At 31.6% G+C, this 22,508-nt stretch overlaps 1 protein-coding gene across 3 annotated transcripts in view; it reads right to left on the bottom strand.

Annotated features, from left to right (window-relative positions):
* Window positions 1-6,387: 6,387 nt before the first annotated feature.
* Window positions 6,388-22,508, bottom strand: part of Naa35 (N-alpha-acetyltransferase 35) — a 38,969-nt gene continuing 22,848 nt past the window's right edge. For 2 of the 3 annotated variants that reach the window (XM_076480270.1, XM_076480279.1), the window contains exons 9-20: window positions 22,111-22,194; window positions 20,101-20,221; window positions 16,247-16,428; window positions 16,003-16,062; window positions 13,871-13,977; window positions 13,567-13,732; window positions 13,045-13,223; window positions 12,287-12,372; window positions 12,028-12,149; window positions 8,658-8,921; window positions 8,147-8,227; window positions 6,388-6,551 (exon numbers count right to left, since the gene is read on the bottom strand). In XM_076480270.1, the coding sequence (XP_076336385.1) occupies window positions 6,492-6,551; window positions 8,147-8,227; window positions 8,658-8,921; window positions 12,028-12,149; window positions 12,287-12,372; window positions 13,045-13,223; window positions 13,567-13,732; window positions 13,871-13,977; window positions 16,003-16,062; window positions 16,247-16,428; window positions 20,101-20,221; window positions 22,111-22,194 (1,512 nt within the window). In that variant the 3' untranslated portion in view covers window positions 6,388-6,491. The remainder of the gene's footprint in view (window positions 6,552-8,146; window positions 8,228-8,657; window positions 8,922-12,027; window positions 12,150-12,286; window positions 12,373-13,044; window positions 13,224-13,566; window positions 13,733-13,870; window positions 13,978-16,002; window positions 16,063-16,246; window positions 16,429-20,100; window positions 20,222-22,110; window positions 22,195-22,508) is intronic. The other variant, XM_076480289.1, reaches the window with a different exon arrangement.

Below are 22,508 nucleotides of genomic sequence, written 5' to 3'. Positions count from 1 at the left end.
GATCAGATACAAAATTCGTGCCATTGACCTGAGCCCATTGTGCCAGATTGAATCGTAGGTTTTTTTTGGACATCGAGAAAGGTAGTTATTGTGGTTTGCTTACGGCTAAAGCCGCGAAATACGGATTCTATTAAGTCTAACTGAATACAATATCATTTACTTTTCCTAATATACTCAAATTGATAACTTCCAATAAGAGCGGGCTACCTACATACTTAAGACTAAAACTAAAAATTAACCTGATAACGAGTATAGCTAACTAATTATATTTTTCTTACTATAAAGATTAGAACTTAATGTTTCATCACTTGGGTACCCTTGCTTAAAATTTTGGCCATAAACTCAATATTTCAAGTTTTGACCAATTTAGAGCATTCAGTCTCCTGAGTCCATGTACTGTACTGAGTTAACTCGATATATTTAATATAATCAATAATACTGTTAACAAAAGTAATACTAAATAAATAACACACAAACACTACTGTTAGCTTAAAGTACTGCCACAGATTTGACCTCTGTTTGTTTGTTTTGAATTTCGCGCAAAACTACACGAGAGCTATCTGCGCTAGTCGTCTCTAATTTAGCAGTGTAAGACTAGAGGCAAGACAGCTAGTCATCATCACCACCCACCGCAAACTCTTGGGCTACTCTTTTACCAACGAATAGTGGGATTGACCGTGACATTATAACGCCCTCACGGCTGATAGGGCTAGCACGTTTGGTGAAACGGGAATTCGAACCCGCGACCCTCAAATTACGAGTCAAGTGCCTTAACCACCTGGCAATAGCAGGCCGTTGAACAACTTAACATTACTACAAGCATATAAGAACAAGTTTCACAATTTTCCTTAAAAAACCTGTAACCAATCAAAATCCATCATATGGCTCTGACAATGTAACTTTGATAATTAATCCAAAAAGGGTTACTTTTTTTATATGGTATGATTTAATGCCCTCTACTAAGGAATATTTGTATATTTAATATTTAACATTATATAGAATTTTTTTTTTTACAGCACTTGTATGGTTAAAGTCACAAAACTGTTGTAAATTTCATCATAGCCTTATCACATAATAATGAAACTTTTTCTTTTATATATACATATATGATACTGGAAAAACATTTTTATTACGCCATGTGGAACCTTAAATTTGCAACATTTGTATACTGTGTGCACGTAGATTTGCAACAGGAGTCACAATTTTTTAGTCTGGCCACCTTTCCCTGTCACAGAGAATATTATTTTCCACCATTCACTGTTATCCCTACCAATTGCTGGCACCCCAAGTTAGCACTGGTACCACGGGTAATCGACTAGTATGTATTAAAGTAAATCTATCAGTCAATACTTTAATTTCAAGTTTAGTTCATTAAGAGATGATAAATATTATTTTATTACAAGTTACAGTTTTTACAGTAAAAAGAATAATGTTGAATCAGGTTGCTGGTGAGGTCATTCTCATGTGCAAAAATTATTATTCTGTATTAAAACTTGTACACTTGAGAAATATTGTAGCACTGATCAAAATGTCACACTGGTTTTAATTTTCTCTTCCTTACTGTAAAAGCTGTAACTTGGAATAAACTAAACCTACCAAATGTTGATTACAGCAACATAATAGTGACACATACAGAACTGGAATGTTTTCCTATCTAAAATATTATGCAAAGAAGAACTCTAACAATCTTAAAATCATAAAGCAATTTCAAATAAAAAAAAGCCTCATGCCTGCCATGTTTCAGATTTATTAAGACTGCTATCTCAGATGTTACCAAGGTTTTAATCTTAATTTAGGGTTAATCTCATCTAATAATCTTCACAGGCCTAAAGATGTTAGTCATTTGACTTCTTCATCAAGTGTCAACAACAACAGTAAGCACTAGACAGAAATGAGAGAAAAAAACTCAGATTGTGATTTTACCTACTGAAGAAATACAGACCATGTATTTATGGTAACTATGTGTGCACTAACAGATAAATTCTTATTTAAAAAAGTGTTCCCATAAAAAAGTTGACATAAACTTTAATATTGAGTACATCACTTAACTGGTAGCCAACACACAACTACCCTTGAAAATAAGAACAGTTTGTATGTTAAAGAAATAGACTGATTCATACATTCATTTCTACATTATGATACTGTATCAGAGTACAGATTTAACAACACATGTAGTTCATACATATGAACTAGAATGTTGTTCTGTGGTTCATTATCTTCAACCAACACCCAGTTGTGGTAACATATGAACTAGAATGTTGTTCTGTTGTTCATGATCTTCAACCAACACCCTGTTGTGGCAACATATGAATTAGAATGTTGTTCTGTTGTTCATGATCTTCAACCAACACCCTGTTGTGGTGACATATGAATTAGAATGTTGTTCTGTTGTTCATGATATTCAACCAACACCCTGTTGTGGCAACATATGAACTAGAATGTTGTTCTGTGGTTCATGATCTTCAACCTACACCCTGTTGTGGTAACATATGAACTAGAATGTTGTTCTGTTGTTCATTATCTTCAACCACCACCCTGTTGTGGCAACATATGAACTAGAATGTTGTTCTGTTGTTCATTTTCTTCAACCAATACCCTGTTGTGGCAACTTATGAACTAGAATGTTGTTCTGTTGTTCATGATCTTCAACCAACACCCTGTTGTGGTAGCATATGAACTAGAATGTTGTTCTGTTGTTCACGATCTTCAACCAACACCCTGTTGTGGCAACTTATTAACTAGAATGTTGTTCTGTTGTTCATGATCTTCAACCAACACCCTGTTGTGGCAACATATGAATTACAATGTTGTTCTGTTGTTCATGATCTTCAACCAACACCCTGTTGTGGCAACATATGAACTAGAATGTTGTTCTGTGGTTCATGATCTTCAACCAACACCCTGTTGTGGTAACATATGAACTAGAATGTTGTTCTGTGGTTCATGATCTTCAACCAACACCCTGTTGTGGCAACATATGAATTACAATGTTGTTCTGTTGTTCATGATCTTCAACCAACACCCTGTTGTGGCAACATATGAACTAGAATGTTCTGTGGTTCATGATCTTTAACCAACATCCTGTTGTGGTAACATATGAATTAGAATGTTATTCTTTGAACCATATGCACCATGGTATTGATACAAATGGGCTGGTTTTTAGCAGGACATGATCTTTATAATATATCTAACACAAAACTTTAGATTGTTGACCTAAGTTTTATGTCACAATGACTTGTTATCTGTAATAACCTGAGCACCTTTTAGGTGGCACTGAAAGCTTCAATAGCACTGTGCTAATCAGATTTTCACATTAGAAATTTGAATATTGGAGCACCCTGTTGACCCGAGTTTCTATGTGATTATCCAATGTTTGTGATTACTGCCTAAGCATTTTCTACTGTTGGGTCAAACTACAATACTGCTAAAAAATGGGCACAACAGGAAAATGCAACTGACCATACATTAATTATATGACATTGGTTCTTGTGAATTATTGTAAAATCAAAATAAAATAAAATATTAAATATAAATAAATTATGTGTATTAAAATTAATAAAGGTAAAATAATGTGAAATTATTTATTCTTAATCTAAACAACTGAACTGTAAATAAAACTGATAATCATTACAGTTCACTTGCTTAATCTGGTTCAAACCATAATGGTTGTTGTTCATATTATTAAGGAAATGAATAGTACCATGACAACTTCTGTGCCTGACATATCTCAGACAATCTGATGAGCCATGATATTGGGTGAGAGATACAGATGAAGTTTGGTTGACATTAACATATTCTCCTTTGTTCATGGAGTGTCTTAAAATTCCCTAAATGTAGTTGCAACAAGGAAGTTTGAAAGGACTGAAACAAGAAGGTAAGTTATATTTCATATTAACAAAATAAACTTACAATAGGTCTGGGAATTATTTGCTGAGTGTAACAGTTGGAATTACCAGTATACCAATTGTTAACATGTTAAATATACCATACAAATACTAAAAACATAATTGAAGCATACTTACAGTTATGACAGAAAGTGTTCGTACCCCTGCGTCGTGAGTAGTTTTTTCCTCATAACTTAAAAAGTATCATGATTAGGATAATGAAAGTATATTATATTATAAATATTACACTAACACATATCTACATAAAGTTTTATGTAAATTGAATGACAAATAAACTGTTTATAAACAAATAACCAAACATAGGAGAGGCAGAAAGTGTTCGTGCGTCTACTTTGATGATCAGTTGTTTAGCTTTTCTAATGAATTACTTTGTGCAATCTCACCTCATAGCCCTCCATGATCGTTTGACAGTACTCGACTGGTATTTTCTTCTTTACAGAAGGCCTCCAACTCTTGCAAGTTTTACGGATGACGCTGATGAACCCTGATCTTCAACTCATGCCAAGCGTTTTCAATTGGGTTGAGATCGGGTGCTGCGATGGCCACTCCAGAAAATTTATATGACTCCTCTACAACCAGGATTGCACATATTTCGATGTGTGCTTAGAGTCATTGTCATGCTGGAAGATCCAATGATGCCCAAGCCGCAAGTTCCGAGCATCATTCTTGATATAAGTGCCTAATATGTCAACGTACTCTTCTTTTTTCATGATTTCGTTGACACGGTGAAGGCTGCCTACACCAGAAGAGCTGAAGGAACCCCATAGCATGATCAAGCCACCTCCGTGTTTAACTGTAGAGATGGTGTTCTTTGGAAGATTTCGTTTCCCCTTCTTACGGAAAATATAGCAAACATCATTGTGGCCGAAAAGCTCGATTTTAGTCTCGTCTGACCAAAGAATACTCTTCCGACAGGTAAAGAGTTTATCTACATGCTTTCTTGCATACCTCAATCGTGCTTCTAAATGAACAGGCTTTAAATATGGAGTTCTACGAGGACGGCATGCTTTGAACCTAAAAGAGCATAACATGTTCTAAGAGCTCTAAGAACCTTCCTCTTGGTTCTCTCTGGAATTTTTTGTGGGGCATCTGGAACGAGGGAGGTTAGCAGTTGATCCTGTAAGCTTAACCTTGGCAATTATGCTTTGAACAGTAGATTTCAGCACATTAAGTTGCATAGCAATACTGGAAAGAGACACTAGACATGTATTTTACAATAATTCGTTTTTTTTTTAAATCACTGGACAGTTGTTTCCTGTTTGCCATGATGACCAAGCAGATAATGACGGAGACAGCGCTAAATTGCCGGAAGTACATTTTTTGCTGGCTAAATTCCAATACTTATGAACCCAGTGTCTAGTTCTGGAATGGTATAATGTAGTTTATTCACCAAACTAAACAAAATGTTTTCGTGAATATCAGTTTTTTCACACGTTCTGAACTGTACGAACACTTTCTGCTCCTCCTATTTTTGGTTATTTGTTTATAAACAGTTTACTTCTCGTTTAATTTACATAAAAATTTATGTAGATGTGTGTTAGTATAATATTTATAATATATTATACTTCTATTAGCTTAATCGTCATACTTTTTAAGTAATGAGCAAAAACACTCGGAACACAGGGGTACGAACACTTTCTGTCGTAACTGTATCTTACAATGCAGAAATAATATTCTAAGAATATCAGTAATATTCTGTCATACTCTGATAACAATTTATAAAATATTAATTATCTGATTATGATTTATGATTTTAGTCCAAGTGCCATTCCAACTTTTTATAATAAGAAAAATATTTACTGGTGAACAAAAGTAAATGGTATTTTAAAAAGCTAAAATACTTTTGTGTCCAGGTTACACATACAGAAAAGGACAAGAGATGACAGGTAGCCAAAAGATTTTGGCTATTCAATAATTGATACATGTATGCATTTAAAAAGTTTCATTTTGAAAATGCCTTTAAACAAACAACAACAAAAAACTAAATTGTATTTATTAATATTTGTGAAATATTTTAATAATAATTACAAAATAAAATTTTCATATTTCTATATTTAGTCATTTTGAAATTAGTTTTTAAATAATTGATTTTTTTCCATTTATACACGTTATAAAAGAAAAATAAATTATAATTGAATGGGACGCTGAAGAAAAAAACGTTTGTTAATAGTTTTTTGTGCATTTTAACAATTGTGTCATTTTCACATGTTAAACACAACATTACACAACATATTCTAAGAAAGAGGTGTCACTTATTGAAATATTGAGTTTATGTACACATAACACATACACATTAAAATATTTTTTGTGTGTAATCAGTGTGGAGAAAATACAAACCCTACTACATTTTTTGGGTTATAACACTTTGAGTGGATGTGTCTAAATTATCATCAAAAGTCAATTACAAGAATTTTCAATAATTACAGCAAATGTATGATTGGGTTTACTTGAATTTACAGAACAAAAAATGCCTAGGACAACATTTTACTAATCTCCACTGCAAGTTCTTAAGTAACTTATATTATGTTACTTATTCAGTTATTTATTTACAAAAACCCATTTGTTTACAAACATGCGATCTAAGCATTAAACTATTCGTATGATAGGAAAGTTCTTGTGCGTAGAAAAATCAAAATCTGGTGGATCCTAGAAGTATAAAAAACGTTAGTTTCAACACATTGAAAATGAATTTGTTTTCTAATTCTGAAACTATGTGATAAGAAACTAGATATATACTAACTGCTTATATATATTAAATATACCTCAGTAATATTAAATAATTATATCTAAATGAAGTAAAATGAATAGACAAAATCATGAGAAAGAGCTGTGTTAAAAACAGAAAATCACAAGCTATGATTAATAGTATTATAACCATAAAATTTAAGCCATAAATCAAAACACATTAACATAAAATTAAAAAAAAAAGGATCCTAGGGTACAAGCTACAACATGGGATTATAAAATGTATCCTAGGGTTTGGAGGTGACTGAGAAAATAGGGCTTACATTGCAGTAGGGATACACTATCTATCAGTCTTAACCTCCAATCTGCTAGTCTCACATAAGAAAACTAGAAATTAGGAGAGTGAGATATGGGTGCTCCAGTCCACAATTTCCCACATTTATATCACCCTTTACTGCCTGCAGACAGTTGTCTGACTGGAGGAGAATAATCACAGTAACATATTCTGACTAGAGGAGTCTAATCAGAGTAACATATTCTGATTGGAGAAGGCTAATCACAGTAACATATTCTGACTGGAGGAGACTAATCATAGTAACACATTCTGACTAGAGGAGACTAATCAGAGTAACACATTCTGATGGGAGGAGACTAATCAGAGTAACACATTCTGATGGGAGAGGAGACTAATCACAGCAACACATTCTGACTGGAGGAGACTAATCACAGCAACACATTCTGACTGGAGGAGACTAATCACAGTAACACATTCTGACTGGAGGAGACTAATCACAGTAACACATTCTGACTGGAGGAAACTAATCACAGTAACACATTCTGACTAGAGGAGACTAATCACATTAACACATTCTAACTGGAGGAGACCAATCAGAGTAACACATTCTGACTGGAGGAAACTAATCAGAGTAACACATTCTGACTAGAGAAGACTAATCACAGTAACTCATTCTGACTGGAGGAAACTAATCAGAGTAACACATTCTGATGGGAAGAGACTCATCAGAGTAACACATTCTGACTAGAAAGACTAATCACAGTAACACATTCTGACTGGAGGAGACTAATCATAGTAACACATTCTGATGGGAGGAGACTACTTAGAGTAACATTCTGACTAGAGGAGACTAATCAGAGTAACACATTATGACAGGAGGAGACTAATCAGAGTAACACATTCTGATGGGAGGAGACTAATCACCAACACATTCTGACTGGAGGAGACTAATCACAGCAACACATTTTGACTGGAGGAGACTAATCACAGTAACACATTCTGACTGGAGGAAACTAATCAGAGAACATATTTTGACTAGAGGAGACTAATTTTACTACATTATGAGAATGGTAACATTTTTTTACAAAAAACATGCCATTAATCTAGAGTTTAATAATGCTTAATTAACAACATGTTTTACATTTATTACTTCATTGGCAAATTCTAATTTTTAGTGAGACAAATTATTCAAAACTATTTGGTCTATCCTTTTGTTCTGGCTAGACTAGTGTCAGATAATAATACAGCTATTTTCACTTACTTTTGATTGTTTTTTATGTCCACTGAGCAGCAATTTCATAACTACAAAGTTTGTCTTAGCTACTTTCATAATAGCTGTAATCTGGAATATAATAAAACATTCAAAGACCCGTGTTCATAAAGCATGAAAACAAATTTATATGTACATGTTCAAATGAAGAAGTCGTAGTGAGAACTAATAACAAAGAAACACTAATAATTAAATTTAGAGCAAGATACATAGAATATTAAGATTACAAGAGAGACTTAGAATAATACGAAAGACAGAAAATAATACAACTTCAAAGTACTTTGTCTTAATATTTGTTTATAAATACTAATGAATACCCCTGTAACTAAACGTTATAAGATTGAATTATAAAACAGTTCAGATGGAAATCAGTATTAAATGAATGATGAATAGTCATTCATCTATAGTTGAATTATTCTGGCAGCAAAAGGTTCTGTAAATGAATAATGGTTTATTGACTACAAAGAAAACCCAGAAGATACAGGACTTATGTCAATCATACCTCCTCATTATGATCTGGAACACTCTCTATTAACATTCTGGCATGTTGGAAGCACTTGCATGAATCCAAATATAGTTCTTCAACTGAAGGCTTTGGAACAAACCTTGTCAAGTCTGTCATCTCTTTAAACTGTGCATACTGCACTGGTGGCGGGGTCAAGACGCTGTTGAATGGAGCAAACCGATGTTCGTATCGGACCTGCTCATTATCAAATTCCTGACACGGTCGTTTAAGTTTTCCTTCGAGGTTAAATCCTGCTACAGCCTGTCAACACAAAGCTAAATATTAACTCAAAACCCACAAAAACACAGAGCTTTGGAAAGTAACATTACCATTTTTCTACAAAACCTGCCTATAGTAATGTATAAGTATTATAGTGGAAATATCCTTTAAACATTTCAAGCCAATGATTCACATATCTGTTGATATGTCCATCTAATACTTATCCATTTCATTCTATTAAACAGCAGACAGTAATGATAGCTTTCATCATTTAACTTGCAAGGTAATTACAAAGAATGCATATATTTAATACTCTTTTTATTATTTAATAATACTAATTATTATTTTAACGTTTTCATTTACGAATAACTTTGTAACAAATTAAATAATTGGGCCTAAGCATTACTATTACATCTCTTTTGTATCAAGGTAATCTTCAATCCAAATGTCATTTCATGTCCACTCCAGAGGTCACTTAGGTTCAGGTGTACCAACTCCTTAAAATTTGGGCAACTGACAAGACAGAAGGCAGTCAATCAGCAGTACTCATATTCACCACCCATTAAAGTGGACAATGGAACTGACTGTTACTCTTATAATGCTCTCACAGCAGAAAATGCAGAGCATGTTCAATGAAGAGGAGAAAAGATGGAAAGAAGTTACAAACAAATTTGGCATTACTTGAAAAAGTTCCTGAAGTGGGCATTCAAGTTCAGTTATGTGAAATAAAGAAATAATAACCTCCTGAGAATAATTACTTGAAATAAAGATATATTTAAGACACAGTTTGAGCTTCAAATTGTTGCTAAACAAGAAAGCTTTTTAAGCCTACTTTTGTAGTCAAGACAAAAATAGTTTAAAATATAACTTTTAAAATTATTCAATGTTCCAAAAATACATACTAAAACTTAATGTTGTACATTTGTGCAACAAATTTTCTTTTTGAGAAAAACTCATAAACCTTGGAAGGAGAATTTATGTGTGTAACAGATGCAAGCAAATCTTTGCAAAAAGACTTGAAACAAATAATCTATTTATAACATTTTAATACACCACCTTCTAACAAAGAGGAAAACAACATGACAAAAAATGTTATTTCAAAAGAGAACAGTGAAAACTCTAATTTTTATACTAAATATTCTTTCTCTTATATTTTTGATAACAAATCATCATTAAAATAATGGTAAAATAAGTGTAACAATCGTAACTCAATACCAAGAATAGATTGACTACTTGTAACCTGCTACACACACACAAACAATTTATACCCTTGTATCTTCTATAATATAATCTTCTGTATGAACTTAAAGAAAGATTCTTGCAATTATTATAGGCTGTCCTTGTGTTTACAAACAAAAACCAAGTTTGGCTACCTTATAGTATCCTCCACATAAATTTTGAAAGGCTTGGTTCAACAAAACAAACAAAAACCAAGTTTGGCTACCTTATAGTATCCTCCACACAAATTTTGAAAGGCTTGGTTCAACAAAACAAACAAAAACCAAGTTTGGCTACCTTATAGTATCCTCCACATAAATTTTGAAAGGCTTGGTTCAACAAAACAAACAAAAACCAAGTTTGGCTACCTTATAGTATCCTCCACATAAATTTTGAAAGGCTTGGTTCAACAAAACAAACAAAAACCAAGTTTGGCTACCTTATAGTATCCTCCACACAAATTTTGAAAGGCATGGTTCAACAAAACAAACAAAAACCAAGTTTGGCTACCTTATAGTATCCTCCACACAAATTTTGAAAGGCATGGTTCAACAAAACAAACAAAAACCAAGTTTGGCTACCTTATAGTATCCTCCACACAAATTTTGAAAGGCATGGTTCAACAAAACAAACAAAAACCAAGTTTGGCTACCTTATAGTATCCTCCACACAAATTTTGAAAGGCATGGTTCAACAAAACAAACAAAAACCAAGTTTGGCTACCTTATAGTATCCTCCACACAAATTTTGAAAGGCATGGTTCAACAAAACAAACAAAAACCAAGTTTGGCTACCTTATAGTATCCTCCACACAAATTTTGAAAGGCATGGTTCAACAAAACAAACAAAAACCAAGTTTGGCTACCTTATAGTATCCTCCACACAAATTTTGAAAGGCATGGTTCAACAAAACAAACAAAAACCAAGTTTGGCTACCTTATAGTATCCTCCACACAAATTTTGAAAGGCATGGTTCAACAAAACAAACAAAAACCAAGTTTGGCTACCTTATAGTATCCTCCACATAAATTTTAAAAGGCATGGTTCAACAAAACAAACAAAAACCAAGTTTGGCTACCTTATAGTATCCTCCACACAAATTTTGAAAGGCTTGGTTCAACAAAACAAACAAAAACCAAGTTTGGCTACCTTATAGTATCCTCCACACAAATTTTGAAAGGCATGGTTCAACAAAACAAACAAAAACCAAGTTTGGCTACCTTATAGTATCCTCCACACAAATTTTGAAAGGCATGGTTCAACAAAACAAACAAAAACCAAGTTTGGCTACCTTATAGTATCCTCCACACAAATTTTGAAAGGCTTGGTTCAATAAAACAAACAAAAACCAAGTTTGGCTACCTTATAGTATCCTCCACACAAATTTTGAAAGGCTTGGTTCAACAAAACAAACAAAAACCAAGTTTGGCTACCTTATAGTATCCTCCACACAAATTTTGAAATGGTTGGTTCAACAAAACAAACAAAAACCAAGTTTGGCTACCTTATAGTATCCTCCACACAAATTTTGAAAGGCTTGGTTCAACAAAACAAACAAAAACCAAGTTTGGCTACCTTATAGTATCCTCCACACAAATTTTGAAAGGCATGGTTCAACAAAACAAACAAAAACCAAGTTTGGCTACCTTATAGTATCCTCCACACAAATTTTGAAAGGCATGGTTCAACAAAACAAACAAAAACCAAGTTTGGCTACCTTATAGTATCCTCCACACAAATTTTGAAAGGCTTGGTTCAATAAAACAAACAAAAACCAAGTTTGGCTACCTTATAGTATCCTCCACACAAATTTTGAAAGGCATGGTTCAACAAAACAAACAAAAACCAAGTTTGGCTACCTTATAGTATCCTCCACACAAATTTTGAAAGGCTTGGTTCAATAAAACAAACAAAAACCAAGTTTGGCTACCTTATAGTATCCTCCACATAAATTTTGAAAGGCTTGGTTCAACAAAATCTCTCTTCCATGACGTCTCGTTTTCTTCTTCTTTTTGTTCTTCTTAGCATTTCTATTTTTCTGTTGCTGTTGTTCTGTACAAAATAAGAGAACACATTGCATGTACTTACAGTTATTCACGTAGTTCAAGTGGATGTTTCTACAGTCCATATTATCAGTTCTAATCATCTCCGTAAAAAAAAAATATTTTGGAACAGAAGATAGAAATTACCACAACGAGCTTCTTGTTCTAAGAGAAAGTTGTCAGCCCGGGATAAAGCTGAAACCATCCACCCATAGAGAAATTCATACAGGTACCTACCAGAAAGAAAAACATGCTATATCATGCAACCATTCAGTATAACAAGTATATCACAAATTATGTACAATCAGATACTATAACATCTAACTGTTCAGTATAACACATATCACAAATTATGTACAAACACATACTATAACATTTAACTGTTCAACATAACACATATCACAAATTATGTACAAACAAACACTATAACATCTAATTGTTCAGAGTAACATATATATCACAAATGAGAAATCATGAACTGTCATGTGGAAGAGAAATGTTGTTAGAAATTACACACAGTAAGATAAAGATTGTAGTGTAAACATGTATAATTACATAAAACTATGAATAAATTATGAATTAACTTATGTGAGAAGGAGATACAGAACATACAGAATAAATGTCATAAACATGAAATGAAGAATTTACATAATGCTACAAAGATAATTTACATCAAGGTACCAATGACACATCAGATGGCTGACATAAGATATAGAACTGTACAAATAGCTACAACGAGATTAAATAAATAAAGTGTAACATTTCATTACATGAAACAATAATCATTCAGTATGGTAAAATGTGTCTTCGTGCACGAAAATAAAATTTTTCTACCATGAAGAATAAATACTTCAACTAAATTTACTATCTAAAAGCCTCAACTATGCACACATCCAACAACTTACCAGAAGATGTACGTGTACTCGTGAGTGGAGTAAAGCTCCAGTTCAAAACCAGAGAGGACATACTGGATCATCACTCGTAACGTGTGATACAGTATCCAGTGTCCAAAGCAAGCCAGATGAGGACAAGGATTTTCAGACTTCATAGACAGATTGTGGAGAAAGGCATCCACTTTATCAGCCTTTCAACAAACCAAAATATAAAAACATATATGAAGGTAAAGTTTTTACAATATATACACCTTTCATATAATAATATACCATCAAAGAACCAATATTAAATTGAGAAGTTCTCTCTTACTCTACTGAACACAATTTTTTCAAAGAGCAAGGGGTCTTAGGTTAATACCATATATTTACAAAATCATGATGGTCGCATCCTTACTACTAAAACCGCAACGCATATAAGAGATATTTTAAACCTGTTAATTACAGAGAATGCACAACCATTAACTGATTATAACTTTAAACATCGGCAATGTACATTTCTGAGATCAATAGTTTTCATACATATATATATATTACCTCATCCTGTAAGCCAGCAAGTTCTTCTAATAAATGAGCTAGTTTGTCTCGTTGTCGGGCCCTGTTGTGACCACTGGTCAACAAAAGACAGGAAAATGGACGAACACAGTGATTAAGAAAAGCTTCTACGTATTCCTTGGCCTGGGGATTATTTAATAAAGTGGACCTATGGAAGAAATTAACAATGTTGAACAAGAATTGGTCAGATGACACTCTTCTCACAAACCTACATGTGTATGTCACTTAATTAGTTATCAATATTAAATCTAACTATCCAACTGGATATATTGTTGAACTAACTTACTTGAGTTGCAAGGCTGGGGGTCTGATGAAGCAACGGACAGCATCTCTTAACACATCTACCATTGGAGTGGTTCCAAATACCTTGTTTGGTTGTGACAGGTATAGAAGCTGAAGTTGTAAGACATGTACAAACACTTAAGTTCTCAGTAATTAAACTATGAATACGTCATTAATTGTATTCATTACAATAATATCCTCAATAATTTTTACAATAGTTTCAAGTAATTGATTAGAAAAGAAACAAACTAATCTACTTAACACAGATATTGTACATTTAATTATGTTAAAGCATTCCTGTCTCCAAAATATATTGCAGTAGATGTTCGAACAGATTGATGAAAATATGTTGAACATTTGCAATAAAATCTCCCAACATTAGCAATACTGAAATAAATGTATCTTCAAAACAAGATATGAGTGAATTCATGAAATGAGTAATTATCAATACAGAAGGTAATAAAAAATAACTGATTTTACAAAACCCACTAAAGTGTCATTTATATGTAGAAAGCACATTAAACTCCTTCATACACCTTATAGACTCATTTCACAGTTCTTTTATGGTTAAAAAAAGTCATAAAAACAGTAAAAAAAGGGATTATTGATACTCTTTTCAACATCTTCTTGACCTGAAGATGACCTAGGAAGGTCAAAACGTTGTTCTCTCCTTATCAATAAAAATGTTAATACCCATACCATCCGTTCTGAAATACATTTTTATTTCAACTGGGTTTCTCATGATCAAGATACTCTTTTTGACATCTTCTTGACCTGAAGATGACCTAGGAAGGTCGAAACGTTGTTCTCTCCTTACCAATAAAAATGTTAATACCCATACCATCCATTCTGAGATACATTTTTATTTCAACTGGGTTTCTCATCATAAAGATACTCTTTATGACATCTTCTTGACCTGAAGATGACCTAGGAAGGTCGAAACGTTGTTCTCTCCTTATCAATAAAAGTGTTAATACCCATACCATCCGTTCTGAGATACATTTTTATTTCAACTGGGTTTCTCATCATAAAGATACTCTTTTTGTTATGTGGTCAAAACTTTACATTTTTTTCTTTTAATTTTTAATTGTTACTGTTAATTGTTTAGATAAGTACATAGCTAACACCAGTAATTCTTGAAGCAAAAATAAACTGGGTTATATCTGACATAATTAGTGTTATTAAAATATAAAAGAAACAACTTTTGCCTTGTAGTTGTATATCAATTAAAAATTAGTTGAAAAACAACAGACACACACTCTCAAGGATAAAGTTCTTACTTACTCAAGTAAGTTAAAGTTAAATAATAAAGATACACATTTTGTTTACTTAGCAATATGTACCTCTTTACAAATTTATCATAAGATGTTATAGTGGTAACAAAGCGATTTCCCAATAAAACATCAGGTTTGATATATAAATACAACATTTTATCAATATTATAAGTCTACAACAAACTCAAAAGTATGAACTTAGGTTTTATTATACCACAAGGAAGAAAAAAATTGACACCTCAAAACTAAAATATTTTTGATATTAGCATATTTGGGAAAACAAAATTAAAAATCATGACACAAATTTAATATATACATTTAAGTTAACCCAGTTATGATTTCTGAAAGTAAAACTGTAACTTTTTATCCCTAAAATAAAATCAGTATGAGAGAAGTACAACATGGGATTTGATGATCGTATGGGTTTTCTCTGAATTACCAAAACAGAAACTCACACCGTACCCTGCAGATTAAAAATATAAGTTATAATGCAAAAACTTTCTGTTTGGATCAAATGATTAATATTTTGTCCTAGATAGTGTACAGTGCAGGCAAGAAACTGAAACTATTACATGTGTAAATACTGTATGATAATAAGGAACCTGCTTTTATGAAAATAACAGTGTTGAGATGATGAGGTAATAAAAAACCCAAGGATGGTAAAATCTTGTCGAAAAGTGGTATATTCATAATACAGTTTTTCATTACGCAGTCGACTGTCTCAGATCTTTTGTTACATAAACACTTTAATTATTCTTCAAGCTGCAGAATATCCTTAAACATAAGCTTCTTCCTACCGGCACTGTACGTGAATGTAATAATTACTTGAACCTCACAGATATTCTCACATAAAATAACTTACTTGAAGGACTGATCTGGATAAAACACATGGAGACGACTTACTAAACTCCATACAGAAGTCCTGTAAAGTTAAAATGAACATACAACCTTCACATTCAGATATCTTATACCAATAATAACAATAATATACTTAAAATTCACTACTACAGTGATAACAGGATTATATAAGCTTAATACTGGGTTAACAAAGAATCTTTTCACCAATCAGTTATTTTTGTATTGATCCAACATCTGTATACACTCACCAAAGCATTATGGAATGAAGAACAGTCCGTTATCTGACAGACCGTACGAAGCCTCAAGACCAAGGCTTCTAGATACTGTAAAGCTTCCTTTCGTGATTTTATCTTTGTATAACGAGGAAATGTTGGAGGAAGAAGTCTCTGATTCACTAGTGGCTCAAACCCCATAATTGTTGGGTAGTCAGCTAAAATAGTTATTAATAATTATATTTAATTATAAAATAGTTATATAATTATAGTTAATTATAAAATAGTTATTAATAATTATAGTTAATTATAAGATAGTTTTGAACAATTCTTTCATATTGAACAAGTTCAAGATAAAAAAACAAAGAGGGAACAGATATTAAAATTGTAAGAAAAAAATGACAAAAACATTGTCATTTTAAAATTGGTAACATTTCAGAAAAGACTTAATTAACTATGAAAGAAATTCCAACTTTAGAATTAATAAACAAATGTGATTTGATGCAGCTATCATATTTATTTTATTAAACACATTTTTGTAACAACTTCTTTACCTCACTGTAACCATGGGCTTCTTTATTGACGTAAATTTTTCAATTACTCTCACGGATATATGGTTCAAATTAGTGAATCCATTTTTTTACCTCCGAGTTTATTACATATCAAATTTAATCTTCTGTAACTTGGTTTTTACATTGTGAGGACATAACTCTCTTAACATTTTGTTCCAAAAAATAAAACTAGTGGATGAAAGTGTTTGAAATTTGACAGGAACTTTCCCAAAGGTATTTTGTTTGAGAAAAATGAATTATTTAATTTTGAATTTTTCTTCTATTTCTAGCAAAAAGTTATTGTTTATTGCAGTTATTAGCACTTTAACCCTGAATAGTTCAAGTGCAAAAGGTGATTTTCATGTTAATGATACAAATTTTTTTCTTCATCTTGAAGTTTCCAAATTTAATTTGCATAACCTCTCGAACCTCTTAAATGAATACCAAACCTTTTTAAATAAATGTTTATATTTTGTTTTCATTCTCTTTACCATGTCCATCAATGTATATAGTGCAACAAAATTTTTAAAATTAAGAAATAGAAATATTATATTCGTTGTCACTCATTGTTAAATAATTTTAAAACATCTGCTCCAGGTCCCACACATAACTTCACATCTTTGTCTTTTTATTTACAGTTTATTTTTAACATATTATTTCCTGTCCTTTACCATTTACTATTCATCTCAACACATGCCAATGGGTGCTTGTGAGTGATATAATGGTATCAGCAACAGAGATGCTTTAGCCTCCAGTGAAATGTTTTTGCTCTCACTTAATAACATAAACCTCGTGGAACAAGTCTTGAGTTTTATTTTTAAAAAAATGATTAAACCTTTTAAATACGAATTTTAAAACAAATAATATATAATTTGTATATATATATACAAATAATATATAATTAACTATAATATAAAAATAAAATTTAAATACAATTTAAGTGTCCATCTAACAAATATGTATCTCAGAATGGCTGGTATGGGTATTAACACTTTTATTGATAAGCAGGAAAGGTTAACCTGAAGATGACCTAGGAAGGTCAAAATGTTGTTCTCTGCTTATCGGTAAAAGTGTGTTAATACCCATATTAGCCATTCTGAGATACATTTTTATTTCAAATGCTGCACAACAGTCTTAATTTAATCCTTGGAAAACTAGTTTCAAGTGAGCTCTTTCTATTAATTATAAACATGTCAATCATACAAATAACAGATTTAGTCAAAAATAAGAGTTTCAAATCATTCTCACACACTACTCGCTGTGATTTAAAGTCATTCTCACACACTATTAACTGTAATTTCAGATCACTCTTACACGCTATTAACTGTGATTTCAGATCATTCTCACACACTATTAACTGTGATTTCAGATCATTCTTACACACTATTAACTGTGATTTCAGATCATTCTCACACACTATTAACCATAATTTCAGATCATTCTCACACACTATTAACTGTGATTTCAGATCATTCTTACACACTATTAACCATAATTTCAGATCATTCTCACACACTATTAACTGTGATTTCAGATCATTCTTACACACTATTAACTGTGATTTCAGATCACTCTCACACACTATTAACTGTAATTTCAGATCACTCTTACACGCTATTAACTGTGATTTCAGATCATTCTTACACACTATTAACTGTGATTTCAGATCATTCTCACACACTATTAACCATAATTTCAGATCATTCTCACACACTATTAACTGTGATTTCAGATCATTCTTACACACTATTAACTGTGATTTCAGATCATTCTCACACACTATTAACCATAATTTCAGATCATTCTCACACACTATTAACTGTGATTTCAGATCATTCTTACACACTATTAACCATAATTTCAGATCATTCTCACACACTATTAACTGTGATTTCAGATAATTCTCACACACTATTAACTGTGATTTCAGATCATTCTTACACACTATTAACCATAATTTCAGATCATTCTCACACACTATTAACTGTGATTTCAGATCATTCTTACACACTATTAACTGTGATTTCAGATCATTCTCACACACTATTAACCATAATTTCAGATCATTCTCACACACTATTAACTGTGATTTCAGATCATTCTTACACACTATTAACTGTGATTTCAGATCATTCTAACACACTATTAATCATAATTTCAGATCATTCTCACACACTATTAACTGTAATTTCAGATCATTCTCAGACACTGTTAACTGTGATTTCAGATCATTCTTACAAACTATTAACCATACTTTCAGATCATTCTTACAAACTATTAACCATAATTTCAGATCATTCTCACAAACTATTAACCATAATTTCAGATCATTCTCACACACTATTAACTGTGATTTCAGATCATTCTCACACACTATTAACTGTGATTTCAGATCATTCTCACACACTATTAACCATAATTTCAGATCATTCTCACACACTATTAACTGTGATTTCAGATCACTCTTACACGCTATTAACTGTGATTTCAGATCATTCTTACACACTATTAACTGTAATTTCAGATCATTCTTACACACTGTTAACTGTGATTTCAGATCATTCTTACAAACTATTAACCATACTTTCAGATCATTCTTACAAACTATTAACCATAATTTCAGATCATTCTTACAAACTATTAACCATAATTTCAGATCATTCTAACACACTATTAACTGTGATTTCAGATCATTCTAACACACTATTAACCATATTTTCAGATTATTTTAACACATTATTAACCATAATTTCAGATCATTCTCACACACTATTAACCATAATTTCAGATCATTCTAACACACTATTAACCATATTTTCAGATTATTTTAACACATTATTAACCATAATTTCAGATCATTCTAACACACTATTAACCATAATTTCAGATCATTCTAACACACTACTCATATGTACTTTCTGCTTAAATTCAAATCAAGTTTCACAGCAGGCAAAATGTGATGGTATTTTTAGTGACTAAACAAGTGTTCCAGTGAAAAAAGTAACCACATAAAAACAAACAAAAAACACTTAATATCTAGATGTACTAAACACGTTTAGAGAAATATACTAGTGCACTCCATAAACACATAGCAAGCTTTCATAAACAAAAATAGATGAAAATATAATTACTACATTTCAACAACCTTTATACAGTTACCAATACAGCTTTGAAGTCTGTGTGCTAAATATCTTCACAAATAGATGTACTGGTTTATCACCTTTTGTAAAGCCCCATAAGCAATGTTATTTACTCAGCTTATTCTTTAAAACTTAATGTTAAAATGAAACATCTTAAAATATTAGAGATGATATAAACTGGTAAACATTGTCCTCTGACCTTGATTGCTAGTTTCAGCTGTTAAATCTGGCTGAATACCCATAGGTATGGTTCTTTCAATAGATGGGGCAATTTCAAAACATTGCTGTAAGAGACGATCTGTTTCTTCCACTGCAGCTGACTACAATAAGAAAGGTAGTAACTGATTTTGTGTTGAAACCTTCCAGAATTTAGGTTTCACAAAGTCACTTAAAAATTGATTGTTGGTCGATATTATAAGATTTTTATAATGTTCTCATACAAACCTTTGTAATTCACAATACTTGAACAAAAACACAATAAAAAAAATTCAACTTTGTAAAATTATCATTTCAACATTCTTTGTAATATATTTTCTAAAGAAAGAAAAATTCACAAGTGTTGTATTTACCATGAATGGTGGTTTTAGAAGAAATTTAAAACATTAAAAATACACATTTTATTTGTTTTTAAACATTTCTGTGAGTTGTAAGACCCCACCATTGATATATAATATTGCTTTAACTAAAATAATCTTGAATATTTTAGTATACAGTTAAGAAAAACTTAGATTCACTTTTGTTCTGTAAAAGTTTTTTGCTCTATAAACAAGAAACAATTCACTGATATACTTTTGTTAATCATGTGATCTCAATCATTTCATTAAAGACAAAGACAGTATTCATAGTTGCTCCAATCATGACATCTTTATTACACATGAAAGCTGCAAGTGTACAGATGAAACACAACTGTTACCAATGTCTGCCTTAAAACTTCCCAGAAATATTACATTTATAGGTTTTTAAACACATCTAATTGAAATTTTTGCAAGGTTATTGGTCAGGTATTTATTTTCCTTAAGAATAATAGCAACTGTTTAAAAACATTCTAGTTCAATGCTTTTTTTAAAATTTGTTAATACCAATAATTGTGGACTGTATAAAGACAGAAACATTGCTAATTTTTTTTTTACCTAATTATAAAACTTTACCAAATCTCAAGGGCAATAAAACTTGTATCAAAATAAAATTCCAAATGTTGGTGTCATTTTAGCTTGTTAATAATCTGTACACAAAGATATGTGAAGACCTCATGTTGCTATTTATCAAAAGTAAACAGTATCAAGAAGGGAAAAAACTAGTTAAAATCACAATCTAATGTTGTTCCACATCCTAGAAACAGAATCCTTCCATATCTGTAATATTAATATTATAAAATACAAATGAGACATTTATTACACAAAGACAGCATTCAATTCTTTTTATTACCAGAGAAAGACCACCAGAAATTATGAACATTTTAGTTTTCTAAATTTTTAATTTTTATGTGTTTAAATGTTCAATTGACATAAAAACAACCTGAAGATGGCCTAGGAAGGTTGAAACATTGTTCTCTGCTTATCAGTAAAAGTGTTAATACCCATATCAGCCATTCTGAGATACATTGATATAAAAACACTTTATTTTGGTTAAGTTTTCAGTGATGACAAGAAACCCACTTGTAGAAAAAATATATACATAAAAACTGCTGGTTTGGGTTGAGAAAAATTTTTATCCAGAGGAGCAAACAAAGTTTCAACCTTCTTCGGTCATCATCAGGTTCACAGACATATGGTCAGCTATCGGTCAGTTGCCTTTTTCTTTCTTTGTGAGCCTGACGATGACCAAAGAAGGTCGAAACATTGTTCGCTGCTCTGGATAAAAAATTTTCTCATCCTAAACCAACCATTTTTACATATGTATTTTTGGTTAGGTTTTATTTTATTTATACTACATAAATCAATGCTCTAGTGTTTAAGTATCAACTGTCTGCAACCACAGGTAAACCTGGGTTTTAAATCAGTTAAATAAGAAATGCTGCAAACTTTTGTCACTTATTGATGTACTTTCCAGTTTACAAAATATTTACATCAGCTAAAACTGTGTTTGCATCATGAACATTACATCTATTTGCTTAAGGCAACACACATTAATATTTGTAAATATATATAAATGAATAAGTTAACACCACTGAATTGTTTTTAAAACACAGCAACATTAAAAAACAACTAACTTTTTTCTTGCTGAGTAACAACAAAGCTTGGTAGAACATTCTACAAAACTTAATTCTGGAATAAACAGCTACAGCACCTTCGTGCTAAGAAAAGAAAACAATAACATCAATCACACATTAATATACATGAACACATATCTGTACATATACATATTATACAACAAGGAACACAGAGCCCATTTAAGCACTGATTCAGTTCCCCTTTATTTCAACCATTATTAGCATAACTGATGTTGCTTTAAAACCTGATCATTGTTTGTGTTATAGCTACTCTTTAGAAGTATTAATTTTCCATTACAGTTTAAATTTACCATTTATGTAAATTAATACTGCTGTTTTGAAAATATTTTTATTTCTGGACCAACTGCTATTTTTCAATTTCCATATTATAAGGTTTC

This window comes from Tachypleus tridentatus, chromosome 2, assembly GCF_004210375.1.
Source record: "Tachypleus tridentatus isolate NWPU-2018 chromosome 2, ASM421037v1, whole genome shotgun sequence".
NCBI classification, from domain to species: Eukaryota; Metazoa; Arthropoda; class Merostomata; order Xiphosura; family Limulidae; genus Tachypleus; species Tachypleus tridentatus.
This window is presented reverse-complemented; position numbering and strand designations above follow the sequence as displayed.